Source organism: Fusarium sambucinum, chromosome II (genome assembly GCF_050947815.1).
Source record: "Fusarium sambucinum isolate potato_lamoka chromosome II, whole genome shotgun sequence".
In the NCBI taxonomy this organism is placed as follows: domain Eukaryota; kingdom Fungi; phylum Ascomycota; class Sordariomycetes; order Hypocreales; family Nectriaceae; genus Fusarium; species Fusarium sambucinum.
Genome location: NC_139293.1, coordinates 8,627,249 through 8,647,901, shown reverse-complemented (window position 1 = coordinate 8,647,901; position 20,653 = coordinate 8,627,249). Strand labels below are relative to the sequence as shown.

Here is a 20,653-nt window from a genome sequence, read left to right as displayed (position 1 = left end):
CGTGGAAGTCTGAAGGTGGTGGTTGGAAGTCTGAAGGTGGTGGTTGGGTTGGAGTGTTTTGTGTTGAGAGTGATGATGAAAAGAGAATTACTTTGACTCGGTGTAGTGGTCATATTTATACTTCGATACCTGCTTGTTTTTCTCTCTCATTCTCATTGAATGACATCAGAAGCACTGCTGCCATGTTCTTGAAAACTCATGCAGTGTCCAAGACCGAAGATCGTTCTCGTACTGCTGACGAAGATCACAATGGATGCTATACAACGGTGACTATGGCTCCTTCGCGCCTTACATTGCCATGTGATAGTACTAGTCTATCTTTCACGAGCTCCGCCTCCACATCGTGGTTTGTGTTCTGTGGTCAAGCCTTCAGCGGAAATCCTGCAGGATCGTGCGGCATGGGGAATGCTCCAGATATACGCTCGGACATTTTCTGGATACCGTTTACCGACTCGATCGATCGCTCGATTTGTTTCCTTGTCGGTCGATATTCTTCTTGCGCTGGTTCTATTGGCCTGTATCGTTCCTTGCAATAACGTAGGCTAGTATAATGTTCTTTGAGTGAGATTGTGGTTCTTTTGCTCACAATCCTTTAGACAGTGACCTTGGTGCTTTCATTCTCGATTTAATTGTATGATTCAAAATACCCTTCCAGAAGTTCTGAAGCCACTTAGCACTATTTTAAATGCCAATTAGCGTAGTCCTTTGCAGTCCCTCCTCTGTGCGTAGTGCAAAGTAAACTCGGACTTGACTTACTCGGACTTGGCTTTTCGGGCCCTCCCGTAATGCCCAATTTCCCCGACCTTCTTGCAGAAGCCTGGCAATGAAATGACCTGATTCGTGAACATGTTAGCAGGGGTTGGGATCATGCCAGGGCTTGCTAGCCACGCTCGCCCACGCAACTCCACTTACAACATCCCTTATACAGCCACTTACATCAACCACTTGGCTTTCAAACTGTTTGATTAGTCCGTATCAAAGCATTTCTCATCCTTCCGAGAACTAAGATGAGAACAGACGGTTTCCCGTCTACCTGCTCACCGTTTTAATCGTTGAGTTGGGTAACAACGGCCGGGACACAGCCAGCGAGACATTGTAGTCTTATTTGGCTAGCCGCTTTGGGATAGTCAGAAATAAGCCCTTGGCCCAATCAAGAATTCTCCTGTAGATCAACAGGCACTGCTCGATTCCACGAGGTCAAACGGCATGAGGATTGCCGACGAGCCGCAGCATCATCGAGATCGAAGACTATTGAATGCCTTGGAATAAACAACGCACTAACACTATGTAACGTTAAGCTTATGTCCCCGCACCAGTAGGAACTTCGTGTTTGTTAACTGCCGATGGAAGTATGCCTCAGTTGTGCAGCTCTGGACATCTGCCCATTATCTTGTCAAAATTCATTGAGAACATGGAAAGTAATGTTTCTTGTTTGAATGCATGTTGCAGTGTTAGTGCGATGACAGCGGTGTGGCTTGAGAACTCTGAAAAGGGTTTGACGGTGAGGGTATTTCCCTACAACAGATTTAATACCGGCGTGAGGTATACATGTGAGAAGTACAGGTTGTCAAAAATAGATAGAGATTCCATAACAATTCCTCAAAACATTTACTGAGTGGTCAGGTCAAGTTTAACCTATATTGGCAGCTATACCATTTTATCATTTACGCCACAGAGCTGAACAAGTATTTGACAATACGATTATACTGAAGCGGACATTATGTTTATGAGTTTCAATCAATGTATCAGAGTCCCAATATAGAATCTTTGTCTAGGTTTCTGAGATATTTAAATAATAAATGCTTCGTTGAATAAAGGTTACCAGCAGAAACAAAAACAAACAATTCCAAGCCGTTTCCAAAACTACCGGGTAGTTTACTTATCTTATCAGATAAGCCTACGTTTAGCCGATAAGCCGATAAACTTATCCGTTTCCGCTTTCCGCCGGGTATCGCGCTCGTCGATACACGCGCGCCAGTCATTAAGCGCAGGATCCTGCTAACCAGAAGCAGAAATGCCGATTTCCAAAAATAGGACGAGAAAGGACCAATCATCGCAAGTCATAAAGTACCGTCAAACATGATGAGTCGTAAAATGATTTTAAATTTTTGACTTTCAATCTACTGTATCACACTGTCTTCAATGAGAATCAGCCCGATCTACATAGCATAGAAGTAATCAGAGCTCACTAGACCTGGGTAGTGATCTCTCCACCGGGACTGTGAACAACCCTGGCATTTGAAGAGTTTGAAAAGTTGACAGTGGCCTTCTGAAGGCTAGACATCTCGAAGTTACAGACCTGACCAGCTCTATAGGATCCATAGGAAATGTACCAGGTGTTGATTGGCTGGATTTGGTAGCTGCAGTTGGGCTGGGGAATGATGGTGGCAGCGGGAACAGTCTGGCCGTTGACAATCTTTCCGAGGCCAATGACCCAGCCGTCTATTAGATAATTAGCAAGTTGGAGTCTTCAGTGTGATGGTTTATGGGTTTGGAACTTACTGTCTTTAGCATTGTTATAGGTGAACTGGTTTTGCTCGTTTCCAGCAGCTGTCTGGATACCAAAAGCACCCTGTTTACCACCGGGAGCAGCCGCGCCGGTGAACTGGGGAGCCATGTCAATGACATCCATCTTGAGAGTTGTGCCCTTCTTTGCGTTCCCAGCAAGGTCACTGGAACCAAGCTCAACCTCATTGGAGCTGGAGACAGATACAGTTACATCATCCTGGCCGGGAACTCCGCTCGAGGAACCGACGTAAGCGAAGAACTGCGAGGAGATGGTAAAGGTAGTGGCGGAGTTGGGCCCCGCATGAGCTGTCTTCACAGCATTGGTCCAAACTTTGGAGCTGACGGAAGATTCAAGCTTAGGAGGCTCGCTGAAGAGAGCATAGTTCTGGTTGGTGCCAGAGTTGTTCTGGATCGTGATGGTATATGTGTTGGGCATCTTGTAGAATGATATGACAGAGAGAAGAGTAATGGAGTTGTTTGAGTAGGAGGAAGTGCGGTAAGCTATGTTGACTTGAGTGTGATGAGTCTGGATTCTTATGGCCACTGAAGCGGGAAGTCCATTCTTTTGTACCTAAAACTATTCAGACTTCTCAACGGATGGACTGTTCCAAGAGGCGACCTCAGCTGAATACCCAGGCTATGCATCTTCTAGCCGTACGATCGTTCTAGATTCTTTGCTACTGGTGTTTCTTTACTTCAATACCAGCTGAAGAACTCAGCCAGCCACTTGACGTATAATTGACATCCCAGTAGATCATCAGGCATGGGAATGCAGGGATATCACCATTTAGCGTCCGCATATGTGCGTGGAAAACGATATGTGATTCGCGTGAATTCGATGAACTCATGCATCTTGTCTCACAAGCGTCAAGTCCAGATCACCAATGCGAGACTATAAATCGAAACACGCATATTGTTGTATGGAGGATGAGAGAAAACCCAATCCAATAGTGGTAATTCATGGGGAAATAGTCTTAAATAAAGGGAAGCTAGTGAAAAGACTACGATGCAATCGAAGTTCACAACTTCAACTTAACTTAAGCTTTCCAGGGACCCCAACAATGGTAAATAGACCACATTTGGAAGCCTAACATCTACTAGACTGAGATAAAAACGGTATGAATTGTTTATGGGAAATGCTTAAGCTCTGGCTCACGTCTGATGAGTACCTTCTCGTCAGCTATGTGCGGGGTCCACGAACAGGCCGCGTGTCGGCTCTATTGAGGGTAACAAAACCACGAGGGGAAGACACACAAGACTCTGAAGAGTGCGCCTTATTTTGACCTTAGCCATATGCAAATTTTGTGATGTCCAAGAAAAGAAAAGTATCTCATGGTCGCGCTGAAGTTTACTTGATGCTTCACGAACGTGAAGTTCAGTGTTCTTGTCTCCATCAGTCTCATAGAAATGTTCGGTCACTCTTAGCGAGACATGAACCCCAGCTTCCAGGTCCGAGTCACCAACGAATGCCATGTTGTTCATGGAAACTTACAATTTGATAATTCCAGGAACTATTGGTTGGTGGCTTGCGTGGTCCAAACGCTACTGGCGCGAGCCGGTAATCGGTCAATATCACTAGCTTGTGAACAGAACCCCGCGATCCTATCAGACCCCTCTTCCACGTCTTCATGGAGATGGAAAAGGAAGCGCTAATGCGGATTTTCTCATTCTTGATAAAAGCTACCCGTTCTGGTGACCTGACGTGTCTTTAGTGTCAGAGGTCTAGATCGCCCCAAGAGAAACACATTTGAGCTAATCTGCCGCATGCCAGTAGGGGTCATCAGGGTACCAGAAAGGTTGGCCACTGGAAGCATAAGAGACGAAGTGAGTAGGTCACTTTATGCTCCTTAGGCTATGGTCCTTGAACTACTTATTTCTGTACCCTAAGACCTAGGAGGCCAACGTTTCTGGTACCTACTAGGGGGTTTACCTATGGCCTTCAGTTGAAGGCTCATCACTTGCAAGATGAGGGATTATTGACAACTAATGGTAGCAAATTGTATTTGTTCGTGAACGTTCCAGAAGACACAATTGCCCATGTGAAGTGACAATTCAAGAGAGTGATTAAGAGCACCGTGTAGATAATATGGCATTTTAAACGATTGAACTTTGTGGTGTTGGAGAGCCGGCCGCCGTGCTGGACTCGCTTGTCATATCGTCCTCGCCTTTCACATTGATCAAATAATTAGCTATTGGTGCTGGGTCGATCGAATCTTCAATCTCCCAAGAGGGAGCGCTCATCATCATCGCGACTGGATAGCTGGACAGAGGAGGTGTAGCCTGAATTGAGAGGTTATTATAGGCATCGTGAACGAGGGATACGCGGTCGGTCGCAAGCTGATCGAAGTCAATGAGAACAGTGTCGGAAGATGTCTTCAAAGGTTTTTTAACGATGTCCCGGACATTGAAGTCCCCAATGGTGACGTAAAACTTGTTGGACGGCATTATCACGTATGTTTGGCCCGGGCTTGGAATGAAGGTGACGTATGAACCTATGTCCTGACGGACGGAACAACTGAAGCCAATAAAAAACTTATCTGTTTCAAGATTAACGTTAGTCTTCTGGAATTGCAGTAGTGTAGATGGAGAGGTTGAGGGAATACGTACTGGAAGCGGCCTGTTGAAGAGTAAAGTCAGGCTTCGTTTTGACGACAAAGGCTCCGATACCAGCCAATGTATTAGTAGATGCCCGTGAGAAAGATGGAGTCCCACTGGAGCAGTCGACCTCCAGGTAAGATCCTGGAACGGGTGTACCATCTAGCTCCTTGGACCCCAGATCCACGTATCTCTGATCAACTACTTCGGTCCCTGTACCAACTGGCTTTTTCTTCGGGTCGGGAGGGTCGCTGACATCGGAGCTAATGTCGTAGATACCGCATGTGGCGATAAGCTGCTTCGAAAGAACAAACGTAGCCTGACCTTGACCGCTAGCCACTCCTACAACCCGACTGATGATCCGGGTTGTGGATGTGACTGATGGCGTAACTCCGGGTGGTTCTGCATATATCCCATACGAAGAACTAGACTGAGACTTGTTGTTGATGGTGATTGTAAACGGCGCCATAGCTACTAGTGGCGGTACAAGAATACGACAGCACTTGAATCAATGTTGAGGAGGAACCGACTCGTTGTGTTTGGTGTGACGAGGATGTAATGGGGAAGCAGTGAGCGCGGGGAAATGAAATGGGAGATTAGAAACGACCCAAATGGCGTGGCCTAAGAAGAAATTCGATCGTTACCACGGCTCCACGCTGTTAACGACTAGGCGCGGTATGGTGGCTGAGGAACAGAGCCAATCCGCTAACCAGAGACCCCCTCTGCTAGCAAGGATACCATGCCTCGACACATCATTGGAGCTAGAAGTACCGTAGACGTTCATGCTACACCAGCACCTTTCGATTTTATGAGTAATGAAATGCGCAGTATGGTCATTATTAGAGCAGTTCCTTCGATGTAGGAGATTTGCTATCTCCTCAAGTCAACTGTTGTAGCGAATTCTCGAGAATCATCTAAACCGCAAAGGAGCACTAGAAGACGTGTAGGGTAGAATGAGTTAAAATGGACAGTTACTGGGAGAAAAGAAGGGATGAGGTAAATTAATCTGGCTGAGGTGGTCATTGAGAACGTGATGCTTTTACAATGCAGTCTCTGCAGTAGCTCCGTTAGACGAGGCTAATTGTAGAAACTATTAAAACTCTAAAACGATTCGGGACACGGGAAAGAACGGTTCGATAGAAATGGAGACGCGGATGGCTTGATAAGTCCCCGATTAGTGCATGTAGCTAGTAACGGCTCTATTGACAAATGGCTTACTGGTAGGCATAGGCTAGACTTAGTGGTGTAGATATAGTCTTGGAATTCGGAGAACGTTTATGTAATGGCGGTATTCAGTATCCTTTAAGATCAGGCCTCTGATAGGCATAACTGTTGTTTCTAAGTGTGACAGTTGATGTTAAGGACTACTAGTCACCGAGTTTTCATTCACCAGATCAATAAAAACCGGGCATTAATCCACTTTAAATCACACCGTTATCTTTTCAATGGTACCTATGAATGAATCCGTCTGGCGAGTCTTTGAGACGATGCCGAGAAAACCACCTAAGTTGATCAATATTTAGAGTCAAGTTGCCCGTAATAACAAATGTCTTAGAGCATCTTTCTTAGGTACTCCAACACAAAATCAGGCAGGGCTCTGTAGCTTCCCAATCCTCCTCCTATGACAAGATCCTCCAAAGTTGCTTTCTTGTAGTCCTTAACTTCCCATAAATCATCGGGAAGCATCTTCATCATTTCTCCTGATCCCCACATCTTGCGGCAATAGGATGGGACAGCGAGATTACTCTCCTTGCTAAGACAATCCTCGATCGTTTGGTTGATTTCCTCCAAACTTCGCGTCCTGATAGAAGGCTCTTTGCCGTTCTTCTCTTTCATAATAGCAGCAATTTCCATGCCTGTTGGTGCAAGCTCTGACAGGGTGAAGGTCCGGTTCTGTATGGTGTGAATAGGTCTGGCGGTAAATATGTCGACGTATGCAGCTGCTACATAATCTTTGGTGCTACAAAGAATTAGTTTAATCATACAAAAAAGCACTATCTAGATGAGAAAAAGTCTTTGAGTAAGATAATACGTACCACATAGTGACTCTTTCCTTAGCGGAGTTGCCAGTGTGGGCCAAGATGTTGTTCTGCAAATCAATGCCCACCGCCCTAAGATTTGTGAAAGTCAGTTACGGATAAACATCGCGAGTTATCTTTCGAAGACTAACGTTGTACTCAAGGTGAATTCGGCAAAATTTCCCACGTGGATGACGGAGGTTGGAATTCCAGCATCCTTGGAAGCTTTTTCGATTTTCGCTTTTGCCTCCATACAGGGTATTCGCATTCCCTGCTCACAATATCGCAGACAGAAGTCCGAAGGGGAGAAAAGCTGGACATTGGTCTTAGGAATGGCTTTCACAAAGCCATACTGTCTGTCGGTACCCTCGTCTCCAACAAGAGAACTGAGAAAATCCATTAGCATAGATTCGAAAAGGCAGATGCGCAATAGGTCTGACTGACATCACAATGTCTATATCTTGCAAAGCACAAACCAAAGCGTCTTGATCAAGAACGTCGACTTCAATCTTTCTGACGCGATCAGGGAGATTGGAAGTGTCCGAACTAGGGCGATGTAAAACAGTGATTGGCGCTCCCGAGGCAATTAGAGCAGGAACAACTCGAGAGCCAACAAATCCACGGTGGCCATAGACAGCGATACGGTTGAAAGTCATGATTGGAAATATGAGAGATGATTGGAAAAGATTGTTGAATCTGTGTAAAAAGCTAATGGGATAGGGACAGCTCAACAATTTATACTAAAACCCTGTGGGTTTTAAGGAAATGGGAGTAAGTCACCTCCTCGCCGGCTTCACAAAGGCCCGCTTACACTGAAACGCAAACCCTGGCCGCAGGTCGCAGATCCGACAAGACCGACAGGTTCTCTGTAGTGCCTCTTACTCTTGCTGACAACACTAACTTACTGCGTTATTAGAGAAGACATAGCTAGAGGTTACATAGACTAGTTCGAGCTTAAAAAGTACTCTATTATTCGCGGACCATACTTGTTATAGCCAGACTAAAAAGCCCAACTCAGAGAACCTTTGACTCTGAAGCAGACCAACAAGTAGGTTTGCAATCTGGTCCAAGTACGAAAACAGCTTGTAATTCTAATTTGGTAGAGTCACCTTACGTAATAGTAATCGTTGCTTCACAGTGGCACGGGAAGATATCTACGTAGTCCAGTTGAGCGTATAGCGCTCCATTTCAGTTCAGAAGCATCAAATGGATCATATAGTGGTAGTAGCTCGTTGCAGCCGAGGCTGGCTCTGACGACTTGGAACATACAATTCGCTATGAGTCGGCCATGATAAGCCATATGATACCCTAGTGAACGTAATTAAAGACTCTAGGAACCTTCCCTTGAGCAGAAATCGCGCAGAAGGAGCCTGGCAAAACCAATCAGCTACGCTACTGCGATAGCACAATAATACTTGCTACATGTTGGTAGAAGTTTATATTCGGCAGATGCATGTTAGACGGACTATCAATCCACTTTCGTGACCGTGCTACTTTCAAATATATTTGCATTCACGATATTACTAATATACATGACGTTCCCACAGCAAAACAAGTCGCAAGTCGGTTCTAAAATGGAGATCCACCGTGAACACACCCTGGTTATTTGAAACAGGGATCAGAAACTGTCTATTTATGCATATTACACCATACGGCAAAGCCCTCAGGCGCCCCGTCGTACGATTAACAAATCTAGACAGCATTTGATTAAGGTTCTGTAATGTATTGTAATATTATGAACTCGAAACATCCGAATTTCACCGACTAACGTGGTTTGTTATGATGTAATTGGATTGTGATTAAACCTCTTTCCTAATCGAGTCCGTATCCGAGGGCGCTCAAGTAGAGTGCATGTAATAAAACGCTAAGTGCTCTGCTGGTGGGTTAACTAGTAACCTTCCGTCTGGAGTAAGCACATTTCTTAGAATGTACCGATTATTAGATCCCCTATATCAAACCAGGATAACTGAGATATCTACGTAACTGATACAAGAGCAAGGAACCAAATCAGGAATTGTACAGTATTGAACCACAATTATAAGCTCTTAACCCCGTTTAACTACGGGTTAGCCATTTAGGGGATGTACATAGTGTAGTGCATGCCCAATTTCATTTTATGTACCCGCCTGAGATGGACAAGGATGATTGTTCTTCCGTAGGTGCACGGTAATTAACTAAGGGGTTGGAATTTAACACTGGATGGCGGCGTCTGTAACTTATCTGGCGACAACAGATTTCACTACTCAATTGTATCTCTCTGCTGTGCGGTTGACCAATCTGACAGTATGCCCATGAAGAAACGCAGACATTCCACACCCCCCGAGCCCGAACTGCGCCGCTCACGATTGCGAAACAAATCGCGTAAGATAGTCTACACCGAGAACACAGATGGTGATGCCGATAGCACCCACAAGCTGTCATCGACAGCACGCGATGCGTTGAAAACTCGTCCGAATCGTAATAGGTCAGAAGACTCAGAAGACTCATTTCTAGATGACCCCGAAGAAGATGACGACAGTGATGATCAATCGGAGCACCTTGAGGACACGGAAGAGCTGAATGAAGCTCAACCCGACGAGTTTTCTAACGATGCTGACGATGACTCACCTCCGGTAGTGACAATTATCCCTCTGAAGAAGATGCGGGACGACCGCGGCATTGCATATGTCGCCTTGAAAATCCACCCAAACAGCCTTCTATTTCTGAAGGATCTGAAAGTTAACAACAATCGAGCTTGGCTAAAAGGTAATTGCGACGTCGACCATATTGATAATCGCTAATGCACAGAAGCTCATGATGAGGAGTTTCGACGCGCATACAAGGACTGGGAAACATTTGTCGAGCGCACTACTCCGTCAATTATGTCCATCGACGACACCATCCCCGAATTACCGGCCAAGGACGTCATGTTTCGTATCTACAGAGACTTGCGCTTCAGTCCTGATGGAAAGCCATACAAGGTAAGAAGCACGGTATCCTGGTTCCCGAGTATATAATTGATGGTTACTAGGCGCACTTCTCGGCGGCTTGGTCTCGAACAGGGCGTAAGGGTTCGTATGCCCACTACTACATCCATTGCGAACCAGACGCGTCCTTAATCGCTGGCGGGATATTCGCTCCCAATGCAGAACAACTCCAGAGACTTCGAGCGAGCATAGACGAGCGGCCGATGCGATGGCGCAGAGTGCTGAACGATGACAACTTGAAGCTGGCCTTCTTGCCGCAAGCCAGAAATAAGGCCACGGAAGAAGCAGCTTTGAAGGCCTTTGCTTTTGAAAACAAGGAAACGGCCCTGAAGACGAGACCCAAGGTGAGCAAGGCACATCACAGGAGGTTTGGCCGAGGCTAACCGTCGTGCTAGGGGTTCATGATGGATCATCGAGACATTGAGCTTCTAAAGCTCAGGAAGTTCACTCTCTCCAGAAAGATTCCGGACGATATTCTATGCGCAGAAGACGCCCAGGAAAGGATCGTAGAGATTTTGCAGCCTTTGGTCGCATTCGTAAGTCCATTCAGCTTCTAGCAAAGGCGAGAAGAACTCTATGATTTCCTGACTTATACAGATTAGCTTCCTCAACAGCGTGGTAATGCCAGACCATGGTGCCAGTAGTAGCTCGGAGGATGATGCCTAATTTAAAGTAGCTTAGCCTACCGTTATATTCCATAATAAATCTCTAAATGTTTTCAAACAGGTTGATCGTTCCTGATGTAGAAATAATGACCTTCCCTTTTGTAGACTAGATATTGTAAAGTGAAGGCGGGGTGGAAAGTTTATTTTACCCTCGGGCTTGATTTATAATACGTGCTCCGTACTCCAAGTGGTGTTGATTAGAAAAGTAGCCATCCCACTTCGTATGCACGGAGCATGGGACTAGTTGACTTTGTAAGCAGCCCGCCACATGTATAGATCCAGCGAGCTTCCCAGATTCCTAAAGCCAGTACAGCCCAACCCACCACTGATTCACTGAACAATATGGCGCACCAACTCAACTCCAATGATTTCTCCCGCTTTGTCAATTTTGACATTTTTGAGACTGTCTACAAAGTTGTCAAAGGCCACGAGATTGCCTGCCACGTCCTTGTCCCAAAGGCGTTAGTAGAACAAGCTCGAGATACACCGACCAGCCCAAGGCCTATCATATTCCGAATTCATGGCGGCGGCTTCATTTGTGGCTCGAGTCTGTTCCCAGGATTCTTCGCGCCATGGAATCTTCAGCTTGCGTCGCGTCACGAAGCCGTGATCGTGAGCTGCGACTACAGACTGGCACCTGAGGCCACAATGGATGAAATCATTGCCGACATCGATGACTTCCTGACCTGGACCCGCACTAAGCTCCCGGAATTCATCAGCGGCAAAGCGAAGATTCAAGTCGATACCACCCGCATCCTGGTGTCTGGAGACAGCGCAGGTGGTTACCTCAGCCTCATTACCGGCCTGAATCATGCACCTGAGGTTCGAGCTGTGACAGCATCCTACCCCGTGGTTGACGCCAAAAGCCGCCACTTCACTGAGGCTTATGAAAAGTCTATACTTGGGTCCCCTCAAATTCCAGCTAGCCTCATTGAAGAGCACATGGTCAAGTTGAAGAATGGGGAAATTGAATCCATCATCTCGGCAGACCCCCAGGTCCAACGTGTTGCGTTGATGCTTAGCTATATCCAGAACGGCAGGTTTGAAGAGATCATTCCCCTTAACCGAAGAGATCTTTACATTCTAGACAAAATCGAAGATGGTGCCAGATTTCCCCGAGGCGGCGTGTTTGTCTGGCACGGCAAGGAAGATAGTGTTGTGCCGGTGGAAGGCAGCATCAAGCTAGCTGACATGATCACGGAGCTGGACCCAGATCTTACCTTTACCCTTGCTGTGCGTGACGGTGATCACGGTTTCGACGCAAACTCGTCAATTGATGAGACATGGTTTTCTGAAGGGCTGAAGCCTTTGGTCTCTGCTTGGCTGGCATAGGGTTCGACATAGAGTTTTCCTTAATCGACATTATCACGGTCTACCGATCCCTATGATGAGATACTATATATAAAGATCACCCATTTGAGCTGAAAATATATATTGGAAAAATGTGCGATACATAATCTATACTTACCCTGCTGTCTGTAAACGCGACATGAAGGGGCAAGCTAGTCGTTGAGATAAGCAGTGAAGTCGGCGAGTTGACAGCAGAATTTTGAAGCTAAGGGCTTAACCGGTGAGCCTCTGAACGTAACCATCAGAGGCCGCACAGTGACTTCGGCCGCAAGTTATTCACAGACATTGCGTGTATGTGGTCCATTAATGTAAATATGTGTATTTATCTTGTGATCGAGGTCCTCACTAACGGAGTCTATAAAATCATCGTTCTGTCTCTAGGCTCAGGCGTGAAATAAAGTGATTTACTACCCATCAAACCACAGTAATTGGCGGGTAGAGCAAGTCCATTGAGCAGCCGCTGCCGAGGACAACGGAGTTACGTGTGTTGCAATGCCGAGAAGACGATCCCCCCCTCCAAATGGACTTGGGAGCGGTGTAGCTTGACATAGAACATAAATGTAACACGCAGCGCATTTCAGAGTTTCCGATGTAGCCGGCCACCGCTGACTCAGCAAAGTAACTTTGAATCTAGGCCAAATAGGTAGTGGCTTGATATGAAGCAGGTACGGATACACCCAGTGATATTTGAAATAACATGATAATCATGAGATATATCGTGCTGAAATAAAAGTAACTTTGCTAATTAATAGCTGGGGCTTTGTTCTGAGCGCCTATATCTTAGATAGTTCTTATTAAAATTCTGCCTTGGGAGTCTGCAAGAATGGAGGCTGAGCGACGCATCTTTAGATTGCAGGATCAAGAAAACAGGGAAATCCGCCTCAGGTACCAGGTCAGATGGGAAGATACATCGCATTTCCCGTGTGCTTTGAACGATGGTGTATTAGGATATTCGGCAGCTGATCTTGCTCATCCCGACAGGTAGGCATCCATCGGTCCCATTACATGCCCGACACCGTTGCCCCAAGTCAACGTCATATCAAACGTGCCTATTTGACCTTGAAAACGTTACTGTGTTGATTTGACCAGTGCGGATGCCAATCTTTGGGACTGATTGTCCGCAAGTTCCGTGATGGAGAATTTACAGCATTGTCTCTCCTATAGTGTCGCCGTAGTTACTGTAATATCTAATACAGAGTTAATGGCTACTTTTCTACTGCCCAGATATAACGCAGATTTAAATACTATTAAGATACTGCAGAAAGGCTCTTTAGTTATTAAACTCTCTACTAACTATGAGGTAATCTCAGATGACGTCACATGGACAAAGCAATAATCGTTAGGACTCAGCTAAACCCATATGTGCACAGAAGTATATCTTCCTGAAAACAGTCATGGATATTACTCCCATCGCAGCGACCTGTAGCCCGCTTCTGCTTTAACTAAAGCAAGACATTCGAATTGATTTAGTGTATTTTACTAATTTCTATTATAAATCTAAGATATTATAAAGCATGACCTCATAGATATCCGTTCTATAGATGCTTCGATGTAATCACTACCCTATATTCATCTACCTATGCGATTATGGAGCCAATATTAAGTTAAGTGCTTTCAGCGTTTCTCGTGGGTTAATCTCAATTATATACCATCACCGGTCATGTCAGCGGCTGAATTTATAGGTAAATAATTTACTTTAGTTGTTACCGACAGTGCAGAATAGTTTCCATGATATGATGACTCATATTTCTCCACTAAAGGCATCAGGGCTAGCCTAGCTTCTTCAGAAATGAATAAAGTTTTCGGCAAGCTCGCCGGTTATGATTCTACTATTATTTAAAAAGTAACTTCCCGAAACTATTTCCAAACACTGATGCCCTTATATTTAGGCTTATACATTTTCCAAACCGCATCTTCAAGTAATCGAGCAACATGTCCACTTCGGACCCTGATTATTCCAAGTTCAGCTTGGAAACCCCCTTTTTAGCATTTATACCCGCATTCGTAGTAGTGTTTTTATTCTGTGCCCCCCTTGCAATCACCCTATGGCTTCAGAATACCTCTTTCAGATCCAGGGCACTTCGAGAGTTACGAAGGGAAGGTGTATCATGCAGCAACATGGGAGATCAATCGGACACCAAGTACGACATCCCGGCTGATACCACGACTGATAGTCCAATACGCATCAAGGCTATCTTTATCCACCCTATCAAGTCCTGTGCGCCAGTTGAGCTGAGCCGAGCCCTGCTTCTGAAGAGCGGCCTGTCCTGGGACCGTTGTTTCGCTCTAGCAATGAAAGTCGATAGACCGGAAGCAGAAGGGGGCCCAATATGGCGCTTTATCAGCCAACGCACCAAACCACTCATGTCCCAAATTCAGACCGAAATATGGTTACCTCACGAGGGTAGTGATCCGGAGGATCCATTAGTCCGATCCACAGGATGTCTCGTCTTCAGATTCCCGAGTCCGAGCCCACTCAGCTTACTCGACCGGATCAGATTGCTACTATCATCTCGAGGGAAAGAAGTGTCTGCAATTGTCCCACTCTTTCCTTCACCCGAATTTCAGGAGGAGTATGGATTAGGGATGAAACCGTTCGCCATTCATTCTAGAGAAGCTAAGGGTCTAGATATGGGCACAATCCCAGCAGTGGCTGCTGTATTACCGAAGCTGAAGCGTTTTCTGAATATTCCAGAGCATCAAGATCTCACTCTTCTTCGTTGTACACCGGAAACACTCGTACGCACCGATAAGAACCTGGCACCACTGGAGCATATCGGTAAGCCAGCCGTTCATGGCTATACGGATCAGCAGCCCGTCAACATCAATAACCTGGCGTCCGTCCATGCAGTATCAGCACTTTTACCCAAAGAAAATCGGCCACTCAATGCACTTCGTTTCCGCGCAAACATCTGGATCACCGGCGCTGCCGCGTTTGATGAGGAGACCTGGAAACGCTGCCGTATCTCGCCAATGGAAAAAGATGCAAAACGTGTGCCTCCCACGCTTTCTGTGGTTTGCCGAACCTCCCGCTGCACAATGCCGAACGTGAACCCTACCTCAGGCAAGTTTGATACGGACGCCCCAGGATCAGACAAGAAGAGAGGCAGGGCGCAGCCTAGTACAACTCTGGTACAACACCGCACAGTCGAAGACGGGAACCCAAAAGCCCTCGGATACATCGGTATGCATTGTGTGCCTGAAGATGCCAGTCTCCCTGAGGCTACGGATTCGCCCAAGGGACTGTACATCCGTGTTGGTGATGAGATAGAAGTTCTTGAGAGAGGTTTACATTTGTATGGATCCACGGGTAATGATTATTAGCGAAGACGTGCATAGCTCCGGTAGTCATATAGCTCTATGAGGCCTCGTACGTTAGGGCACAACTGATTACAATCCAATGCTTAATAAGGCGTATATGTTTCTTACAATAATAATCACCTGATGTGAAAATTGAACATATGTTTTGAGGGGGTTAGAATAAATGCAGACTTGTGGCTGGAGTTATCGTTGATTCAGATGATCATTAATATTAGACTAGATCTGGTCAAATAAGGCAAACCCGATTCTGGATACTTCGCATGTAATATGTATTTACAGCCAGTTAATAAAAGCTACATACTAAGGGTCAGCAACCAGTCTGCCACATAGACTTGTCGTATAATCTCTTTGTGTTAATCACTCGTCATAATTATAAATTCTACAGTAAGTATAGTATAACTATAAACAGCTAAGGTTTATTAAGGCATTAAAAGGCTATGTATTTAAGCTAATAGTGAATTAGTATTATGTTAATTATAGACAATAGTATCAGTAGAATGCATATGCATAATTTATCTACTAACCGATATGGGATAAGGAATAAACCAAGATGGATAATATAACTTGTAGGTAGATATGTGAAAAGAGAAGCTTGCAGCCAGTTTGCTAGACAACCTCTCAGCCTTACCTTGAGGTATATTTATGCGGTATTTAGTGTTTGAAAATGAAACTACTGGAGTAAGCGACTACTCTAGTTGAATCGACAGGAAACAGTATTAACAATCATTATGACGGGGGTGATAGTCATGTTGGTGACAAGGCTATAGTCACGAGGCTAGGTAGAGGGAAGGTTACGTGGAAGTTACAAGGGAGGATAAAAATAGACAGACTTTCAATAGATTTCAATTCTAAAATGTTTTTTGCCCATTCAAATTAGAACTTGAGTAATATTTTTAGTACTATTCAATTGATTAATTAAATGCGCATTTATTGACATAATATTTTCCTCTATTGGAAGCCAGTTAATAATTAAACTGGTATCTCAATTAGAGGATTTCCTGTATACCCGTCGTGGGAAGTCTCTTTATTTTGGTTGTGGTTATGAAATACCATTAAATCATATGTCAGCCGAACCAGCACATGTGCCCACGATGCGAGGCATGCTGGAAGCTAGATACTGGGGACGAACGAAACCCATACCCATGCACTGAACTAGGATGCTGCATAAACCGCTTTTGACCCGCAGTCGCGGAAGATCCGGAGTACCGAGGCAAGCCCTTTATGAGTAATGAAAAGCTCAAATTCTTCTTTAGAAAAGATTTCAGGGTGAGAGATTCTTTACGAACTCGCAAAACAGAGCCACTGACGGCTGGGTTGAGGGTTCGAAAGAGAACTTTGCAATCAAAGCTACTAAAATACCCGTTAACATCATAAGTTTAGTGATCGCAATAGATTATAGAGTGCAAGAGCGGAACAGACAGAATACAGTGTACATCTCCCTACGACAGCCACTATCAATTGGTTAAGCTCATTCACTATAATTAAATGTAACATGTGCTATGCTGAAACTAATCACGATTCGATATCTCATGATTTCACACTTGCAAGCGCATAACGAGGAAGATCATCGAATACAAGGCAATTTAAGTTTTTGAGAATTGCATTGGGTGTCAACAAAGTGGAGTATAATCCACAAGCTTGAGTCAGTGTGCGCCAAGATTGTCATTAGAGAATCCTTTGGTAGCGCCGGACTAGAATTGACCACGTAATAAGGTTTGTCGATGACAGGTCGCGACAGTAACGGCGGTGCCAAGTTTTACTAATTTGACAGCTACTTGTCCAACTTTGGTGAGAGGCTGACTTTACCATTTTGGAATTTCTATACCACGACTTTGCTCTAGTGGGAACGGATGCTAATTGTGAAATTGCCATTCTACAGAGTGCTCTTTTCAGCCATAGCACTACAATAGGATGCCTATTAGCCCCCTTCATTAAAGTTTGACTGTGATTTCTGGTGCGACAACGGTCCCCAATTCCATTGATACCCAACCCTAGCAACCCCCCTAGCTACTCAACTGATCTAACGTTACATGAATCCACTAATAAATTCAGCTTTGCAGCAATTCAATCACGGCGTCGACAATCGCCTCTGGAGCTGAAGCGAAAAATGCATGGGTCGCATCTTCCACAAGTTTAGTGCGACTGATTTTCCCAATTGCTGCATATGTCTCCTGACCCGCAAGCGGCACAACACGATCGGCGCCACATAGCACATAAGATGCTGTACCCTGGAAGTTTGGATCGTCCAGGGGCGAATATGATATCGGAGTATCCATGCTGTTCAGCGCCTGGTCTTTCAGCAGGGAGATATAGTGCGTGGCGTCGTCCTCTGAAATGTTATGATACATCACTTCTTTGGCACCACTCAAATTGACAAAACCAGTGGATTTCTGTTCATGTGCAAAGTTAGCTCAGGATAGGCTGATTGTGGGGAAAGGCGGCCGCAAGCTAGTTGCGGCACAGCAAGCCTTGACTCACATTGAAGTCAACCCAGGGCGGAAGGTTGTCCCTGTCAGTACCCATCATGTCCAATGTTGTTTTTCCAGCCATTGGCGTGACAGCGGACACGTAAATGAGTGCCGTTACGCCACCCTTCTTGCCCGCCTTTTGCCTCTCACGTTTGCTGAGACATTTCACGGCTTGCGAGCCATAAACACCACCGTACGAATGCATCATAACCGCAACATCTTTGCCATCCTCGATCAATGGCAACAATACGTTTGTGCGAAGAGACTCGGCATCTTTTTCGGCGGTGGATTCAAAGGCATTCTTGACCAGTACACCGGGGGCGGTCTGGCTGACGAAATCGTAGCTGCGAGCCGTAAAAATCTTTTCTACGGGTGCGAATGATTCGGCGACATGCCAGGCGCCAGGCACAGCGACAATTGTTGGTGACATGGTTTATAGAAAGCAAAAGAGATGGATTTGCACGAAATTGAGGCTGCAGATTGATAGGTAGGATTTCGAGGATTGGATGGTAGGTAAGGGTGAGACATGAGGAAACGTCCCCTTTTGTGTGACTGCGACTCTTGGCGACATCTCTACTACTAGATCTCATTTAGTTCTTCGGCAAAATTGACCTAATTAGAATATCTCGATCAGGGGTCCCTCTCCTGAAAACCCATCGTTGTTTCGAGCTACTCTCATTATCCTCGTACATTTTTGTGGTCATATAAAGATGTGAGAGTGGAGTGCTTAACCACAAACGGGTAAATGTTCGAGTCAACCAGGCCGACACGACCGGCCGGGGATGACGGCCCGGCCCCAGTTCCAATGCAACCCTCATCAAGCTTCGTATCTTTTCCCTATAGAGGCAAAGCTCAAAGTTACAAAACCTCTACTATACCCTGAGAAAGTTTACCGCAACGATTCGTTATTCCCAGATTCTGCACCATGGCAGCTACAGAGGCCACATCGGTGCCAGATGAGGCTTTCCTGAGCGAGAGTAGGCAAAATGAGGTCTATGCTACTCATATTACATTTTTCGTTCTTATGATGATCATTGTGCCATGTCGTTGGGCAGCATCGCGTGTATCTAAAAAGGCCTTGTCGTGGGATGATTGGCTTGCATACTTCGCCGCCGTGAGTTCTACCTTCCCGCCCTGTCTTGCCGTAAATTCCAATTGTCTAACAGAATCTCGTCTCTACTAGTTCAACACAATAGGCGTTTTTATCGGTAGTATGCTATGGCTCAAGTTCGGCTTGGGAAGGCATATGGCGGCGGTGATAGAAGAAGACCCGAAAAACATCGAGCGATTCTTTAAAACGATCTTAGCCAACGAGATATTATACACGACAGCTTTGGCCTCTGCTAGGCTATCATTAGTAGCTTTCTTTTACCATATCTTTGGTGTATCAAGTATGCGTTACTTCCTCCACGGCTTTGTTGTTTTTATAATCGCCTGGGCGATCTCTACGGTAAGCTTCATGCTGGTTCATTAGTCTTCTGAGTGGCGCAGCAGTACTAACAAGGATAGTACGTTCCTTCTATTCGAACATGCTGGCCGATATCCAGCTTTTGGGATGGTACCAACCAAAACTGCATAGATCTTTCCAAGTTCTATGTAGGTGTGGCAATTGGCGGAATTATTACCGACATCGGTCTAATGATCATTCCTATACCGTATATCTGGTCTTTGAAAGTTGCTCTTTACCACAAGATTTTAATCGCGGCTATGCTTGTTTTTGGAAGCTTGTAAGTTATTGCCTTATACAACGTAAATGTGCAAACCTGAGCTCATTTGTATAGCGCATGCTTTGTTACTATCATTCGCCTCACCAAAGTTATCACTGTCGACTTGACAGATCCTACATGGGGGACTGTTGACCTAATGATTTGGACTGGTCTAGAGGTGTATAGGTAAGTTTCTTTGAGCCTTATATCACTGCCTGAACAGGAGGCCTAACAACCCTAGTGCTGTCATTTGTTGTTGCTTGCCCACTTTAAGGCCCCTGATCAAGGTGGCTTTCAAGAAGTTAGGATTGGGCCAGCTGAGTTCATCCGCTGCCACAGATAACGCAAGACAAGCGTCGGGTACTGGCGGAATGTGGAGCAACAAGCCACGAAAGACCACACTGCATTCAGAGGACGGGATTCTCGGTACCAGTGACGCCGACGATATGCAGTTAAAAAAGTTCAAGTATTATGAACTAGGCTCTAATAATGGACACGCTAGCTCACAGCCCTCGATCAGAGAGTATTAAGTAGTATAGAGAATAATTAGAGCTAGTATAATAGATTATACTTACTCCTGGTAAACTTATATAATACTATTAATATCAAGTATAACTATATAAACCTAGAGTTATAATTAAAAAGTTAAATTATATATTTTTTATCTTCTAGTTATATATAAATTATTATTAACCTTTAAGTAATATCAATCGAGTGATATGGAGGACAGTTCACCAATTCCCGATGGTATAATTGGTGTTGGCGTCGGGTTCTTCTCTGCCAACTTTTCTTTGAACGTCCCCTCGGGTTATAATGCCCCGATGACCTTTGCATTTGTTCACTCGACAATGAAGTCCGCTGCAGTGTCACCTGCCTACAGGGCTCAATCATACGTCAACCGTTGGCAGTTCAGCTAATATAGTAAGTATCCCGAATGCTCATAATTCTGTATCGAAACAAAAGGTATCTATCTAGCAGCCAACAGTCAACAACATTGGGCCTCAACTCTCGTACCCAGTCCCAGAAGGGATCCTTAACTACCAAGGTGAGAATTAC

General features: G+C 45.2%; 8 protein-coding genes across 8 annotated transcripts; 4 read left to right on the top strand and 4 right to left on the bottom strand.

Moving 5' to 3' along the window:
- Positions 1-2,188: 2,188 nt before the first annotated feature.
- Positions 2,189-2,944, bottom strand: FSST1_009766 (uncharacterized protein; the record flags this gene model as incomplete). Its single annotated transcript, XM_083226768.1, has 2 exons — positions 2,189-2,442; positions 2,503-2,944. The coding sequence occupies 2 exons, from the start codon at positions 2,942-2,944 to the stop codon at positions 2,189-2,191; spliced, it is 696 nt and encodes a 231-aa protein (XP_083085727.1).
- Positions 2,945-4,602: 1,658 nt separating this feature from the next.
- On the bottom strand, positions 4,603-5,572 carry FSST1_009765 (uncharacterized protein; the record flags this gene model as incomplete). The annotated part of the gene is made up of 2 exons (XM_083226767.1): positions 4,603-5,045; positions 5,116-5,572. The coding sequence occupies 2 exons, from the start codon at positions 5,570-5,572 to the stop codon at positions 4,603-4,605; spliced, it is 900 nt and encodes a 299-aa protein (XP_083085726.1).
- A 1,082-nt stretch (positions 5,573-6,654) lies between these two features.
- FSST1_009764 (NmrA-like family protein) lies at positions 6,655-7,777 on the bottom strand (the record flags this gene model as incomplete). Its single annotated transcript, XM_083226766.1, has 4 exons — positions 6,655-7,063; positions 7,140-7,214; positions 7,274-7,507; positions 7,566-7,777. The coding sequence occupies 4 exons, from the start codon at positions 7,775-7,777 to the stop codon at positions 6,655-6,657; spliced, it is 930 nt and encodes a 309-aa protein (XP_083085725.1).
- A 1,629-nt stretch (positions 7,778-9,406) lies between these two features.
- FSST1_009763 (DUF2461 domain-containing protein) lies at positions 9,407-10,753 on the top strand (the record flags this gene model as incomplete). The annotated part of the gene is made up of 5 exons (XM_083226765.1): positions 9,407-9,866; positions 9,909-10,081; positions 10,132-10,431; positions 10,483-10,623; positions 10,685-10,753. The coding sequence occupies 5 exons, from the start codon at positions 9,407-9,409 to the stop codon at positions 10,751-10,753; spliced, it is 1,143 nt and encodes a 380-aa protein (XP_083085724.1).
- A 341-nt stretch (positions 10,754-11,094) lies between these two features.
- On the top strand, positions 11,095-12,084 carry FSST1_009762 (Alpha/Beta hydrolase protein; the record flags this gene model as incomplete). Its single annotated transcript, XM_083226764.1, has 1 exon — positions 11,095-12,084. One exon carries the CDS (start codon positions 11,095-11,097, stop codon positions 12,082-12,084), a length of 990 nt encoding a protein of 329 aa, XP_083085723.1.
- Positions 12,085-14,220: 2,136 nt separating this feature from the next.
- FSST1_009761 (uncharacterized protein) lies at positions 14,221-15,426 on the top strand (the record flags this gene model as incomplete). Its single annotated transcript, XM_083226763.1, has 1 exon — positions 14,221-15,426. One exon carries the CDS (start codon positions 14,221-14,223, stop codon positions 15,424-15,426), a length of 1,206 nt encoding a protein of 401 aa, XP_083085722.1.
- Positions 15,427-17,471: 2,045 nt separating this feature from the next.
- Positions 17,472-18,321, bottom strand: FSST1_009760 (Alpha/beta hydrolase fold-1; the record flags this gene model as incomplete). The annotated part of the gene is made up of 2 exons (XM_083226760.1): positions 17,472-17,813; positions 17,902-18,321. 2 exons carry the CDS (start codon positions 18,319-18,321, stop codon positions 17,472-17,474), a joined length of 762 nt encoding a protein of 253 aa, XP_083085721.1.
- A 495-nt stretch (positions 18,322-18,816) lies between these two features.
- Positions 18,817-20,127, top strand: FSST1_009759 (uncharacterized protein; the record flags this gene model as incomplete). The annotated part of the gene is made up of 5 exons (XM_083226759.1): positions 18,817-19,005; positions 19,075-19,341; positions 19,401-19,618; positions 19,673-19,783; positions 19,839-20,127. 5 exons carry the CDS (start codon positions 18,817-18,819, stop codon positions 20,125-20,127), a joined length of 1,074 nt encoding a protein of 357 aa, XP_083085720.1.
- Between the last annotated feature and the right edge of the window lie 526 nt (positions 20,128-20,653).